Source organism: Fusarium poae, chromosome 3, assembly GCF_019609905.1.
Source record: "Fusarium poae strain DAOMC 252244 chromosome 3, whole genome shotgun sequence".
NCBI classification, from domain to species: Eukaryota; Fungi; Ascomycota; class Sordariomycetes; order Hypocreales; family Nectriaceae; genus Fusarium; species Fusarium poae.
The window spans coordinates 3,550,692-3,566,186 of record NC_058401.1 but is presented as its reverse complement, the minus strand read 5'-3'; the positions used below and the strand labels follow the sequence as shown (position 1 = coordinate 3,566,186).

Here is a 15,495-nt window from a genome sequence, read left to right as displayed (position 1 = left end):
GGAGATGAAGTCACTAGAAGGTCAAGACCCTAAGTTGGGGATGCCAGAGCTTTATTGTTCTGGTTTTTGGTAGGTAGAATAGATGTTGGGAAGGTCTTGGTGGATGTTAGTGTTGGTGTCCGGCAGTCATGGTAGCTTGCAGCGATATGGAAGCTGAACGTGGGGAGCTAGCTACTTTACCTTAGTGGGTGATTCGCTGCGGGGATGCTATGACATGGATGCTTGCGTTTGGGGTTACGCATGTTTGTTGTTTGTATCATATCTTTGTAGTTTGGATTAATTCATAAAGGTAAACAATACTAATAGATTAATGGAGTAATAGAGAACTGAAGATTCTCCTGTTACGTCTCCAGCTATATGAAAGACAAGCCCGCCTTTACTCTCCCAGCTTGGGATTATAGCATAGCCAAGATGGCTACCTTTTTCGATCCAATATATATATATATATATAATATTCACCTGGACAAAGTCCAATATTTGATGTTAACTTACAGTACTAACAGGACTGTTCCTTACAACTTGTGTTTTCCTTCCTTTCCTTCATGTAGTAGACAACACCTAGTTATCCAACAATGTAAGTTAGTAGATACCTACCTGTCTACCTACCCAGGTAAGTACCTTAGTACTATCAACTTTCAGGAATACCATCATGGAGAAGATCCAAATTGTCAAGGAGGAAAGTAAAAGTACCTCGTTCTTGTTAAATGTCTATAGCCTTTTTCTAAGTTCATATTAACATCTTTTTATTTCTACCTTGTCTTATCTTTAATGTTTCCAAGAGGTTGGCAAATGACACTAGTGAGACGGTATATCCACTTCTTTTATCGATAAGAATTTGCGATCAAATTTTGGCGGGCATTTTTTGTACGTCTCTCGCAAGCCTCGATCCAACCCATATCCATCCATCTACCACATCCCTCTCAAACAGATACCCGACTTTCTTAATCAGCCATGGGTCGCGAACTCCAAAAGAAGAAGGCCAGATCAGGCCGCCAGCCCGTTAGACAGCTCAACAGATCCAAGAAGATCCTTAACCCCCGAGGCAACGATGCTATTGCGAAGAACTGGTCCGTTCCATCAATCTTTCTTTGTATCAACAGAGCAAGAACGAAGCTAATATAGAAACTTATAGGAACAAGAAGGAGACTCTTTCACAGAATTACCGTCGTCTTGGTCTCGTAGCTCGACTCAAGGCACCCGCTGGCGGAACAGAGAAGAAGCTCGGCGCAACCACAACCAGCGCCTACACCAACGACCCCTTCGCCATTGCCACGATTGAAAACGCCGTCGTCTCCGAAGCGCGCGTGGAGCGCGACGCAGACGGCAAGATCATCCGAATCATCGGATCCGCCAAGCCCAACCCTCTCAACGATCCCCTCAACGACCTTGACGAGGGAAGCGACGCTGAGGACAAGCCTACTGAGGAGTGGGGCGGTATCGCGGACAACGCCGACGAGGAGGAGACGACAGACGTCGTCAAGCAGCTCCTCGAGCAGGCCAGGCAGCCTGATCTACCCAAGAAGAGACATCAGAGTGCTCGCGAGATTGAGTGGTTGGAGAAGCTGGTCGCCAAGTACGGCGACGATACTGGTGCCATGTCTAGGGATCGCAAGTTGAACCCCATGCAGCAAACATCGGCGAACATCGCCAAGCGACTTCGCAAGATGAAGAAGGAGAACCAAGAGTAAAGAAGGAGATTAGGAGTCACTTTTCAAAAGAAGGGGGTTTTCGAGGAGAGCTTAAAAGGCTGAATCGCTATATCATCAAGTACGGAGCATCAAAACTGGCTTAGAACAGAAGGCGTTGGGAGTTGGTCTCGAGCATCTTGGGGAAAAAATGCAAAGACGTCGTATATAAGATCCTCATTTACACGACTGAACTTTCTATACTGTCAAAAAAGATACATGATAACTACAAGCACACGTATGTGCCTTGAATGTATGTGTACGTGCAAGTGCCCAACTTCATATATGCAAACAGAGGCAATTCCTCACATGCTCCCCTGTTTCTTTCTGCGCAATTCATGACATGACGCCGTTAAACGCCTCTCCTCCATGGGTATAGAGGCGTTCGCTATCCACCATAGAAAAATGTCGAGCCGCATTCCAGACGCAGACGTTTCCCAGGCTATTTCCACACCAAGCAAAACAAACACCGTTGCGTAAAAACAAAGAAACCAATCTATATCCTTTCTTTCATTTACATGCCTTTCCAAAATTTAGTGTCCCCTGTCGTAGTTGGCGGCGGGGAACTGGGCGGGCATATCCTCGTATGGGTGGCCGCCTGTAGGGTTGGCGTAGCTGGCTGGCATAGAGGGAGGGGCGCCGCCGTGGTACTGGGTATCGTTGTCGAAGAGGGTGTTGGTTCGCGGGGGGAGGGCACCAAAGCGGTCGGGATCATCGTCGTCGGCGCTGTAGGGGTTGGCATCGCCGTAGCGAGAGTTGCTGTTGTAGCTGCTGTTGTTGTAGCCACCACCACCGTAAGCGCTGCCTGAGGGCTCGTGGTCGTCCATGTCAACTCGCTCGTAAGCCTCGTCTCCGTGAGGAGCCATGGAGAAAGCAGCCTTGTCGGGGTCGATGTTGTCGCTGCCCATCTGGCGGTTGTCGTAACCGGGCAGGACATTGTTGTTATTGTAATAGTTGAGAGTGTAGAGTGAGACAAAGGTCGAGCCACCAAACAGGAGACTGCCGAGTCAGTTAGCAATAGCCTCAATTAACACAAAGTTGATCAACGTACGTTACAAGAACACCACAGCCGACAACGCCCTTGCTGATGCTGCAGGCAGTGCCACACTGGCCGGCGGCGTTATAAGAAGCCTGAGTGGCAAAGGCAGACAACCACATGATGGTGAAAGCAGCGTCAACAGCAAGCATGGCATGCGGTTGGGCGAAGCGTCGAGTGCGGCCCCATCTGGGGGTCATGATCAGGAAGATCCAAGCTGGTACTGAAAGAAAACACTATATTTCATTATTAGTTGGCCATGATACATGGTGAATCGGTCGGTGTGTGTTGACTAACCACTCCAAAGGCCCAACCATTCTTGCCCGTGACCTCGGCATCCTTTGCATTGAAGACGCCGATTTGCAAACACCATGCGACGAGGGAGAGAATGATCTGAAAAGAGTGAAGACCCAGTTTCAAGTTGGGGACGATGTCGGGATCAATGTTGAACTGCATGGCTGAAGGCTGATATGAGTGCGTGCCGTGTAGGTGAAGATGGCGAATGCAAACGCAAAGCAGAGGAGAGCTGGTAACTGCTGGGCGAGTCAAGGAGCGAGTAGACTAGGCTGCGAGTTGTATGGGATGTGTCTTGTTGGCTTTTCAGCTGAAATCGCAAGGGCTTGTTTCGTCACAGGTATATCGGGTTCCGCCGTGTCGTCTATGCTTTTTTGGAGATGAGACTCGCTAGATTGGACCAGATGAGGGTGAGAATGGCAAAATGCACCAGAACAAAGAGCGTTATCGTCAATAGAAATGTTGTTATTGTTGTTGTTGATTAAGGAAGAGACGTTGGCGTTAAGACGTTAGGTTGGGTCTGGGTTGGGTCTGGATTAAGTTCAATGGTCCTTGGAAACCCTGACGAAACAGGTTCCCTGGCCAGCGAGAGGCACTACCTATCCCACTGTCGGTGACCATGACGCTCGCTGGAACAAGCTGGAGAAAAGCCAAGCATAGGCGGGACCCACAGTGAATTGGATGGATCTCACTGGGCTGGATTGGTTAGTTAGCGCTTCCAAGTCTACGCGTTGCTAGTTGCAACAACAGGGCTGGGCTTTGTCTGTGTGGCTGTGGCTTGTCCATGAGTCAAGATGACTGACTGACTACCTACAAAATCACTCTAAAGTTAGGATCTAGACGCAATGATCAATGTCTTGATGTGACTGCCAGCACTAGTTCAGGGGTGTAATAACCCCTAAGTCAACTCTACATATTCTCTATATTCTATGCTCAAGATATACTGCCTTGCAATGGATCTGTCTGCCCTGGCTTGTCAGAGGCTTGTCATGCCGGCTGCGCCACGGGCGAAGAATTTAGGGGACCACTCCAAGACTGTTGACCAATGACAAGACACAAGATGCGAATTATATCTAAATTTATGCTTCTTCGCTTCAGCTTAGAGACTTGTCGCGGAACGTTTTATGTCATTCCCGTTGAGGTAAGAAGATCGTCTCTCATTTTTTCTTTCTTTCATTTCTCATTTCTCCAAAACTCGACAACTTCCTTGTAATTATTCCGACACTCTTTGCATTTTCTGCATTTTATATGATAAACATCTGAACAGCCACAATGATTACGCATATTTATTGTTTTCTCGGATGGTACGGGTTGCTGTGCCGCTGATGACGTTGCACTGAGACTTGCAGTGCATTAGTTCCCTTCTGAAGATATCTCATGGTAGAAGATCAAATGAAGAGTATCAAATGACTGAAACTGTCATGAACGAATTCATGCCCGCTTAAACTCCAATTAAATGCCAGGGGCTACAGCGGATACTGGGGTCCCGAACTAATCACCTCTGAAACCGTCATTCAAGCAAGGGTCTGTTCCTGTCATCATTTTCTGTGAATAGCTTCAAAGGATGAATAATTTTGGTATATTTTTCGAATTATCAAGCACGTCATAAACTCAGTCTGGGGATAAATAATACTTCTCTAAAGAGTTCTACAGCAACTTCAACTCATCACATTCTTCAAAATCCAACATACCTGACAAACAACATTACACTCCAAGACGTCAAGAATTCTTCTATGGAAACTTTTGATCGTGTTATTTGTTTCTTACTATCTACACAGTCTTATTATTATGATGCCCTCCTAAGACCCCAACCAGATCTCCATGTGGTATTTCCTATTCTGACTCCAAGAATCATGTTCTGTCTCAGTGATACTCGGCCGTGATAATCGTGACTGACAAAGAAAACGCTCCGCAAAATAAATAAATCATGCAACGCCAGCGCTGAATGCATTCCTGTAAAGTACCATCCATCCCACTCCTCGTTTTTCTTTGTTAATCTTACATTAGCAGTGCTATAGGCACAAGCAAAGCCAAGGCAATTCCAGCTGGTGGCTTTCTACCCATCGCGGCTCCATCAGCGTCCCGCGAAGATGCTATATCTCTCATCTTGGCGTAGTTTCTGATATCCTTGGATAAGCCACCAGAGCTCTTTGGTTCAGAATCAGAGTCAGAGTCGCTTCCAAGACCAAACTCGGCAAAGTTGGAGGAACTGGCTGCTTGACCATGGTACTCGATAGCCTTGTGCTCGAGAATAGTGTTCTCCAGACGTGCGGTCTTGGGGCTGTCAGAAATTTCAGTGCGCAATGTTGACGGAGACTCGAGTGAGCTATCAACTGCGGGTGTTGCTGTTGGTACGCTTTCTTGAAAAGGTGAACCGCCACGAGGATAAGTCATAGTTGCAGTGATGGGTTCATCTCCACAGTTGTTGCACGTCTCAACACCAGAAGTGAAGCCGTATGGGACAGCAGTCGGCGTAGCATCTGCTGGCATAGCAGACATGCCCCGGTATACTTCCTTGACCGAGTAAGGAAGTTGCGTGATGCCTGTTGGACCAAAGACATCTAGTGTTGTTGCATAAGTGTTGGTGTATGCACAATCTGTGCAGTCACAGTCTTGACACTCAGGCATCTCGACGGTGTAATAGTTGTCTTGGCCTTGAGTAGGTACCGCAGGACCGAAGCTTGACTGTGTGGTACTAAAGCATTCTGTCATTGTGCGGGTGGTATAAGTATATCGCTGGGCAGAGCACAAAGTGCTGAGCAGCAGCGTGATGGTGATGTGTTTCATTATAAGTGAGTCAAGAGGATTTGCACAAAGGGAAAGTCAGTAAGACAAAACGAGATTCAACTGAGACAGGATCTACGAAGGATATCTATATGCAGATCTGTTCAGGGTCCTGGAGGCGGCATAACGAATCAACGTTTCAAGGGTCCTTGTAGATGGTACCTTGCATACAACTCTATCTTCGATCTCACAGCCATATCCGGGTTCTGAGTTTTCATCTTGGTTGACCCATCACATCTCATTGTGAACCATGCTTCTGGGATCAAGATCAGGGTCGGCCGCCTCACTACAGTACCCGAGTGCTTGACAGCCACTACGTATGTTGTGAATGCAGGTTCGTCACGATCAACGGATCTGGTGCCTATCTCAGCCAACAGGCAGGCCTCAAACCTCCGTTCCAGGCGGATCTTTGGGTCCTTGTGTTACAAAGCAGAACTTTATGAAACCATCTTTACGTATCAGATATTCCCAATCGCATGCCAGAAACTAGATCATGACCGCTTTTGATGTTCATACTATGACTGAAAGTTCTCGGATGTCTCTCCGGGTGATCACTACTAGCTAACTCGACTAGGCTCCCTTTGGTTCTCATACTGTAACGGGCTGTAGATCGGCTCTATTGTTGGATAGAGGCATTTTTTAGTGAAGCCACATCCCTCCAAGGAAACTCAAAATTTACTATTGAAGGGATGTCTTGCCTGTCTATATCCGGGCGTGACAGTGAATGTGGCGCCTGTCAAGATGCCAAAGCGGAAGCTAAACAAGTGCTGGAGGAAAACAGGGCACCCGTTTCCTGGCCATAGCTTTTATTGTCCGTCCCAACCTGCTACAGACTGAACTAAACTGAAAGCATTAATTAAGCAAGACTTTTAATAGGTTCAAAGGTTCCTTCATTAGACAAGATATCCATATCACTTTCCCATGGTCTGTGGCAGCGGAGGGGAGGGGGCTTGATGCTCCCGATCCAGAATGAGTGAGTGTTCATTCATACGGGTTAGTCCAAGACGCCGATTCTATCACTTCACAGTGTCTCTTCATAGGCCAAGACAAATATGATGTGAGGATCTCCAAAGAACACGACCTGGGCGGTCTGATTTACATGATCAGCATATCAGGGACCAACACTCATCTTCAAGTCAACGCCTAGACTCAACGGATGCTGTAGTCTTGCCACTCTGTAGGGCCAACGGGATACCCTAAAGGAAATAACAGACGTTGCAAGACCGTCGTCTGTGCTTCGCACCACAAAGCGAATCACTTGACTGTTCCAGCCTGGTCTCTTTTCTGCCTCACTCTTGTCTACTGGCGTGCAGTAGGAAAGCTTATATCTGAACTAGAAGGTGTAAATAATAGCTAACCAAAGATTCCATTCATGAATTGCATACACTGTCCTAGTAATTTCGTCTCTGGGCAATCTGGTCCCCGGAGCCTTTGTGACTGAAAGAGGCACAATAGACTTTGCAACAAGCGAGAACAGAGCCTCCTTCTCGGTGAAAGCGTCCGGGTGGCGTTGAAGAAAAAAGCCATGATACAAATGTCTCAGACCTTGGACACGATCTAGGCCTTGGGACTAGTGAGCCATACCATGGGAGTTGACACAATAATTCAACATTTTCCCAAAAGTCGATAGTATACCTCAACTAAATCTGTTAGCTAGACAACCGCTGCATCTCTCTAACGACTCTGTCGGCCGCCTGTACTGTACCCAGATTTCCTGCGATGTGGCTGATTTATGAATAACCTCCGGTCAAAAATACCCGCAAGCTATCAAGGGAGCTTGGACAGCTGTTTGTAGTGTAATGATGTACTATACATCGTAATGTTTGATGCCAGGCGCAGATCCAGGCTTACGATGCAATAATGTTCATATGGCTGGGAAATTGGTGTAAACCAACTCACTGGTTCCATCTATCATGATATCAATGTCGATCTCTTGCTCTACTGGAAGTCTGTGTAACAGTAACACACGTAGATGACCTTTTCCAACCAAGAACAGCCATCCGTTTTGAGACATTAACTTTGTCACTTTCGGCGATCATTCCTTCCAGCCATTTGCTTTGTGATATCTCAAAAGGTGAAAGTGGGATGGGTCTCTGACGCCAGTATTGAATAACTACCTACCTACTAACCTAAGCAAGATGATAGATGGGGGTCTTTCCTCAGTGTAGGGGGAAACAACTTGACTCTGAAGCCAAAAGAAAAGAAAAGAAAAGGAAAAGTCCATTTCCCGCATAATGCCGGCCGAGATCAAGTTTTCGAATCATCTCTTCATGCTCTTATAAACCTAGAACTTAGAGATGCCCAAGATCGTTGTGCAGAATGCGTGATGTATGCTTTCAATATGTGTTTAAAATAAAGCAAAATTACTTTCAACTCCGTACGTCTTCCATGATTCCGATTCACAACCTGCCTGGCTCAACTCTTCATCCGCTCATCTGCCCAGATTATGTGCCTATCTTAGGAAAGGCCTTGGGTAAATCATGCAGTTTCCACATCGCCGTTGTAATATCTTCTCGTATTTGCCAAGAAAATCACCGTCTTGCAATAGTCGAGTGCAGCGTATGCTGCTTCATGAGTGATACACAAATCAGACCCAAGATTGAAAACGCCAACAGTGTCAGCCAAACACCCCTGAAAGCATCCACAAAGGAGCTAACAACTCCATCATACCATCCCTCGGGGAGATGCTTAATCTCGTCGAGATCATCTCTGATACGGCGAATCTCATCTTCAGCGCCAGGCTGGTCACCGAACCTCTCCCAAAGTCGTGCCTTGAGAATGTTTTGATAAACAGCCGACCCAATGGTGATGCCAACAGTACTGCCGAGACTGCGTGCTAGATCTAAAGATTTGTTAGTAATACTAAAACACCACCGTGTCCATGGACAGCTTACAGGTTGCGGATGTGATGACAGCTTGTTGAGAGTGATCCACCGCTGCGATACATGCCAGCAACGTTGTCGTGAGTGTGGCACCGTACCCGGAACCGATCAAAAAGAAAGAAACACCCATCAGCCACTTGGGGCTATACTGGTTCTGGACAGTGAGAACCACCACGCCTGCGATGAGGACAAGTAAGCCTGCTACTCCAAGCCTCGTGTACTTTCCGGTCTTCTTCATAATGAAGCCAGAGAAGAGGGAACCGATCGAGATACCGATCGGGGATGGCAATATCTGAACACCAGACTGCGTGGCACTGCTACCAAGAACTTGAAGGTAAAGCGGAACGTAGAAAAGGGCCCCCATGACTGCCATGGTGCAAGCCAAATTGCAAAGACAGGCATTCAGGACAGTTCGGTCGAGAAGAAGCTTTACAGGAATGATTGGCTGGCGGGCCTTGCTCTCCCAGAATAAGAATAACCCAAATGTGATGACAGCCAGAGGAATTGTGGTCAAGGGAAGAGGGTGCGTCCACGGGACAATGTTGCCGCCCGAGTTCAGGCCCAAGAGCAGCAACACCAGAAATGAGCATGTCAGGAACGCCCCGACAAAGTCTATACGGGCGAGGAATGACTTATCCGACTGCTTGGGAGGGATCCTGACCAAGAAATGAACGGCCACAGCAGAGACAAGCACAGGCGGTACCTGAATCAAGAATGCAAGTCTCCAACCTTGGGAGGTGTGGTCATTGATTAAACCACCAAAGACACCACCAAGCATTGCTCCAGAGCCATAGCAGATGTTACCAAGGCCCTGGACGATTCCTCTCTTGCGTAGAGGAACTAAATCCGAGCCCAAGAACGTGGAGATGCTCATCAAACCACCACCTCCGATACCTGCAACGACACGCCCGATAATCATAGTTGTCTGGCTGTGCGCGAGACCACAAATGAGATTACCAACTGCGAAAAATATATTGCTGAAAACGAGACCCGGTCCTCGGCCGAAGATATCCGTTAACCGGCCTGAGATGGGCTGGCACGCGGCATTGGAGATGAGATAAGCTGTCGCAAGCCACGATAGAAGACTCAGAGACTGAAACTCGCTCGAGATGGGTCCTGAAAGAGTTGCGATAATGGTGGAATCTACAGCACCTAGGAAGACGCCTATCCAGGCAGTGCCAAAGATGAGAATGAGCTTCGCAGTTGGTACCTCATCAGCAACAACAGTCGTCTCCTCTTCTTGACCTGCTGGAAGACCCTGATTTGGGTCATCCCCTTGAGCCTCACTTGCTGGCTCGGCATCTGGGTTCTGACCTTGGCCATTTGACTTGAGCAAAGGAGTTCGTTCATCGCTCAGCGGAGCGACACCGTTTTCAGCCACGGCAGAAGCCGTGCTGCCGCTCGCAGTTTCTCGCATATTGACTCTTATCAATGTAGTGGAATAAAATGACAAGATATTCGAGAAGAAGATATTTGACAACGAGGTAAGACTATATTATATGGGTAAGAATTATGTGAGATTGATGTAGGGCAAAGTGAGGTCTAGTCAATAATATCGAGATCCGATGATAAATGCCATTGGCTTCTGTCCCCAACCACCTTCCGTCATGGTTCAAGAAGGGGATAAGACATAGCACGCAAGGGACAGACGGAAACGAACCAATAACATCCATGATCTAGGGTCGTTAGTCTGGTACCACCTTGAACCGACAACGGAGATGCTGAAGTATGTATGTACAAAGGATCCATCATATCTTGTCCCCTTTACAAAATACTGAGGCAACATCATCATGGTTAGGTGACATGATTCATCATACATGTGCTCATGGAAAGGTAACATAATACCTGATGGTCTTGCTCGCCGCTCCTCATGATTGTTCCGTTTTGGGTCTAAGCCATTTCCCAGAGTAGCAAGTCTTTCATGATCATTATTCATTCAATTTTTTAATTTTTTTCATTCATTTATATGCTCATATTTTTATAGTCATGACCAAGTCCAGACAGTAGATTCGGTGAGTAAATCCATCTGCGGAGTCAATAGGGCTCCTTTTGCCATTAAATGCAACGCTATGCAAACTCATACCTGTCCATATAAGTGGATTGGAGCAGAAAATAACGGGTTCAGTTTTCCATTATGCATCATAGTGACATCTCGATCTCCATGATCTCCTTGATACCCTCCTCAATGCCCTTGGCCTGCTCTGATGTGAGACGAGGGAGGGGTCGTCGAGGGTATCCACCATAACCGTAATAACTTTGGATAGCGGACTTGGTGCCAGCGATGGCAGCCTTGGTCAGCACCCAATCGCCCTTGGAGAGCTTCTTCTGGAGAGCTTGAGCCTCGTCCTTCTTGCCCTTGACGTAAAGATCCCAAACCTTGACACAGGTCTTGGGCATGACGTTGGCACCACCAGCAATAATACCGCTACCACCACTGACTAGAGTCTGAACGGTGAAATCGGCGATACCGCCGAAAGCAAGGTAACCGGAGCCCTCTTGGAAAGGTGTCTTGGCATCGGAAGCGAGAGCGACTCGAGTGAGCTTACCAGTGCTTCCGCAGGTGAACTTTGTGCCAACAATGTTGGGGTGCTGGCCGAGCTTGATGAGGAGATCGCTGTCCATGTCAAGGCCGGCGACGGCACCGGGGTAATTGTAAAGGATAATGGGGATGGGACTTGCGTTGGCAAGGTCGATGAAGTAGTTGTAGACGGCGTCCTCGCTCATCTGAGCCTTGTAGTAAGAAGGGGGGAGAACGAGAGTGGCAGCAGCGCCAACCTCGGCGGCCATCTTGCACAGCTCAACGGTACCCTTGACGCTACCCTCTGTGGCTCCGAGGACAACAGGAATCGATTGAAAACCGGCCTCGTCCAACGCCTCTCGTGTAGCCTTGGTAACGGCAATCTTCTCCTCGCGGGTGCAGTGAACGGCCTCGCCATTAGAGCCCATAGCAACAAGGCCAGCTAAACCAGCCTCACCTAGTCGCACGGCATGCTTCTTGATGACGGGAATGTCGAGCTCCTCAGTCTCGGGATCGAAAAAGGTCATAACGGGGGCGTAGATTCCGGTAGGAAGCGAGCTGGGTGTGGCCGCGTGACCATTCTGACCATTGGTGGCACCGTTGGAAGTAGTCATGATGAGAAGTATGGGATGATTGGGGATGGAGACTTGGTAAGACGACTCACGAGGGGATCAGAGGGGACAGAGGGGACGTGAAAGAAACAAGATACAGACGCCAGCAAAACGAAAAGGCCGGAGCTTAAAAGAAACGAAAGAGGGACTTTATAACTGAAGGTACCTAGCGTAGGAAGCTCAAGGTATCATGTCGAACCGACAAGTGCATTTTTGGCAGCCAGTCCCAATCCCAGTTTGGGGGTGGATTCGTTTCGGGAAGTCAAGTGCTCCAAGACCAACGTGGGTATTGGATCGACGTCCCCCAATTGGAAGAATGCGGTCCAAGTCTGGGGTCAAGAGGACCACAAAACTGTTTAATGGTGGTACGCTACTCCGTATGTAAAGGTGGACATTGTCTGAAGTGAAGTATCAGGTTGAAAGATAAGACATCAGTCGTGATACTATCAAACCTCGACATCGTAGCCAAGAACAAGAGTCGCCAAGTCAAGTCCGCAAGGAGAATCATATCGGAATCATCGGGTTCCTGCTGCGAGCGATTGATATCTTGGCTGCTGTGTGTGTTTGTTTGCTACCTGGAATGCGAGAACGGCAGTTCAGGTCGGTTCCTTGACGAATAGTTGCGACTCGGTAGAAACTTTCAATGGACCTCCTGGCTTCTGGATGCATCCTTTTCTAGGATTAAGCACCCAGTATAGACCCTTAACCATTGATCTAGCTGGCTTTGGTGGAAGAAGCCGGCTGGACGGGAAGGCCGGTGGAAAAAGAGGCTCATCAAAAACAAAATATTGGATCGCTTAGGTTCCATGTTGGACATTCCGTGCTGGTGGTTATTAGCCGGTCGAGAGTCACCCCTTTGAGCTTTGAGCTGACCGTGCAGGGTGCAGCAAGTGAGGCAAAGTGCATGGCTGAGAAACAGGCGAGTCCGAAGTGAATAAACCCACCAGAGGTACCTGGAAGTCTGGCCTGGGCCTGAGCTGGGTGGGTGAGTTGTTTGAGTGCGTGTAAGCGGTGGTGATGTTGTTGTTGATGATGGGGGGTAATTTTCATTATGCCTTCTGTATCGTAGGGGTTCAGTGAGCGGAGAATTACTGGGTGCTGGTAACCCCCAAAGTGGCAGGTGGGATTGCTGTGATGTTGGGTTGCACAGAAGTGGCAGTCAAGACACTCGAAATTGATTTCTCCGCCACAGACAGAATTCAATAGAATAAAGACTCAATTGAACTATAGATCGACTACACAGCCAATTCCCTTGTAACTCAAGCCACCCATATTGACTGACTTACAAGCATGAGCCGGTTGTTGTAGCGGCGTGGGGGTGGGGGAACTGGACCCGACCCCGCCATTTTACCCCTCATTTGATTCTCTCAACCAAAGTAATTCACTGATTGCTCCGAGTTTGTAGTGGTGATCCATGCTTTGGGGGTCTTATTCTTGTGTTTAATGCAAAAGGTAACAGTTATTCATTACCCGCGGGGAGAATCGTCTTCCCGTGGTCTTTATACTGTGTTTTGATAAACTACTAACTAAACCCAGTGTTAGCCTCGGGTATCCGGCAGCTGTTATGATCAGTAACAAAGACCTCTTATGGGGATTGTTGATTGTTTCTCCAATGTCCCCCGCCCTTGTACAGTAGACTCCATACCTAGACCAGAGTACATAACAACGAATCACGAATATACATCACAATTCCTTGCGCTCTCACCTTTCTTAGCAGGTAGATCAATGTATCAACATCATCTCCCGCATATTCGTTCCCTCATGTTTCATTTCCCCACAGTCATATGAGCTCTTCAGTACCTGATATCTATCATGACTCCATAAGAACACTTTCCATCCCAAGCTTGAGATTGGGGGGTTTCAAGGCGGGGACTCTTTTTTCCTCCAATCGTAGACGGAGAGAACCCCGAACTGTCCCCCAGCTTCAATTAGTAGCCAAGCTCAATCTAGCTTGCGGAGACATGAGCGAGCAATTCATAAGAGAGCTCATGGTTGCACTCTAGACATCTTCTTTTGACCAGTTCAGACCTTGAATCGACTTGCGCATTCTTCCATACACTAGTCTGGAAGTCTTTTTATACCCTCATACTCTGTTTTTGGTCTCATCATAGCTTCTTTCTTCCCCGCGTTGCCCCCCCCCCCCCCCCCCCATCACATTGACAATGGATCCTTTGAACGTCTTGATGGTAAGCTGAGCCTAAATACAAAAACAAATATTATAATTCGCTAACGTCTTACTCTCAGATTGGTACTGGAGAGTACACCACCGGTTTCGTCGGTGGTGGTGCCTCTGGTTCAGACAAGAAGGTTGGCGTTGTTGGTCTCAGTCTCTTTGATTTGCGCCGTCGCGAAAAGGTCAACAAGCTGGGCATGGTCGGTGTCAATGGCAAGAAGTTCCCTGCTATCCGTACGTACTCTTATCAAGAGCAACATTTCTTCACTTATTAACGCTTCCAGGCGAACATCTCAACAAAAACATCCAACAAGTCTACAACGACCTCGACACATCCTTCGACTCCTTCCCTGCCAACGACAAGGTCGACCCTGATGCCTACAAGTCCGCCATTGACGCCCTCAGCCCAGGCGATGCCATCACAATCTTCACCCCTGACCCTACTCACTTCCCCATCGCAAAGTACGCCATTGAGCGCGGCATCCATGTCATGATCACAAAGCCCGCCGTCAAGGTCCTCGAGGAACACCAGCAGCTCGTCGACCTCGCTCAGAAGAAGGGCGTCTACGTTTACGTCGAGCACCACAAGCGCTACGATCCTGCCTACGCTGATGCTCGCGCAAAGGCTCAGAAGCTTGGCGACTTCAACTACTTCTACAGCTACATGTCTCAGCCCAAGTCACAGCTTGAGACCTTCAAGGCTTGGGCTGGTAAGGAGTCTGATATCTCATACTACCTTAACAGCCACCACATCGATATCAACGACTCTATGGTTCAGGAGCGCGGATACGTTCCCGTGAGCGTCAATGCCTCTTCCTCCAAGGGTGTTGCCGTCGAACTCGGCTGTGATCCTTGTACCGAGGACACAATCTCTCTGCTCGTCACCTGGAACAAGCAGGGCGAGCCCAGCAAGCGCGCCGTTGGTGTCTACACTGCTTCATGGACCGCGCCTCAAAAAGCCGGTGTCCACTCCAACCAGTACTTCCACTACCTCGCCGCCAATGGTGAGATCCGCGTCGACCAGGCCAAGCGAGGTTACGATGTCGCCGACGACTCCGTCGGTCAGATGATGTGGTACAACCCCTTCTACATGAAGTACGCCCCGGATGAGGATGGAAACTTTGCCGGCCAGACCGGTTACGGTTACATTTCCATTGAGAAGTTTGTCGATGGCTGCCGTGCCGTGAACTCAGGCAAGCTCAAGCCCGAGGACCTTGACGCCAAGCCTCTTCCCACACTCAAGAACACCATTGCCACAACAGCGATTCTTGAGGCCGGTCGAAGGAGTATCGATGAGAACAGGGAGATCAAGATTGTCATTGAGGATAGCAAGTGGAGATTGGAGTAATCGACTGAAACAAGAGACGGGAGGGTGAATACCATATACTGCATGTAAATATGTCTAACGGGTTACGAACAAAAGTAATGATCAAGCCTTTTTTTTTTGTTTACACTTATCAAACGTTCCCACAAGAAGTGAACTCTGTATTTATTAATGCGGGGTGGATAAAG

At 48.1% G+C, this 15,495-nt stretch overlaps 6 protein-coding genes across 6 annotated transcripts; 2 read left to right on the top strand and 4 right to left on the bottom strand.

Moving 5' to 3' along the window:
* Positions 1-951: 951 nt before the first annotated feature.
* FPOAC1_008576 (uncharacterized protein) lies at positions 952-1,688 on the top strand (the record flags this gene model as incomplete). Its single annotated transcript, XM_044853017.1, has 2 exons — positions 952-1,067; positions 1,133-1,688. 2 exons carry the CDS (start codon positions 952-954, stop codon positions 1,686-1,688), a joined length of 672 nt encoding a protein of 223 aa, XP_044705687.1.
* A 530-nt stretch (positions 1,689-2,218) lies between these two features.
* On the bottom strand, positions 2,219-3,177 carry FPOAC1_008575 (uncharacterized protein; the record flags this gene model as incomplete). Its single annotated transcript, XM_044853016.1, has 3 exons — positions 2,219-2,684; positions 2,737-2,957; positions 3,019-3,177. 3 exons carry the CDS (start codon positions 3,175-3,177, stop codon positions 2,219-2,221), a joined length of 846 nt encoding a protein of 281 aa, XP_044705686.1.
* Positions 3,178-5,013: 1,836 nt separating this feature from the next.
* FPOAC1_008574 (uncharacterized protein) lies at positions 5,014-5,727 on the bottom strand (the record flags this gene model as incomplete). The annotated part of the gene is made up of 1 exon (XM_044853015.1): positions 5,014-5,727. The coding sequence occupies one exon, from the start codon at positions 5,725-5,727 to the stop codon at positions 5,014-5,016; it is 714 nt and encodes a 237-aa protein (XP_044705685.1).
* Positions 5,728-8,330: 2,603 nt separating this feature from the next.
* Positions 8,331-10,098, bottom strand: FPOAC1_008573 (uncharacterized protein; the record flags this gene model as incomplete). The annotated part of the gene is made up of 2 exons (XM_044853014.1): positions 8,331-8,641; positions 8,694-10,098. 2 exons carry the CDS (start codon positions 10,096-10,098, stop codon positions 8,331-8,333), a joined length of 1,716 nt encoding a protein of 571 aa, XP_044705684.1.
* A 722-nt stretch (positions 10,099-10,820) lies between these two features.
* LGA1 (L-threo-3-deoxy-hexylosonate aldolase) lies at positions 10,821-11,813 on the bottom strand (the record flags this gene model as incomplete). The annotated part of the gene is made up of 1 exon (XM_044853013.1): positions 10,821-11,813. The coding sequence occupies one exon, from the start codon at positions 11,811-11,813 to the stop codon at positions 10,821-10,823; it is 993 nt and encodes a 330-aa protein (XP_044705683.1).
* Positions 11,814-13,972: 2,159 nt separating this feature from the next.
* FPOAC1_008571 (uncharacterized protein) lies at positions 13,973-15,331 on the top strand (the record flags this gene model as incomplete). Its single annotated transcript, XM_044853012.1, has 3 exons — positions 13,973-13,996; positions 14,055-14,217; positions 14,268-15,331. The coding sequence occupies 3 exons, from the start codon at positions 13,973-13,975 to the stop codon at positions 15,329-15,331; spliced, it is 1,251 nt and encodes a 416-aa protein (XP_044705682.1).
* Between the last annotated feature and the right edge of the window lie 164 nt (positions 15,332-15,495).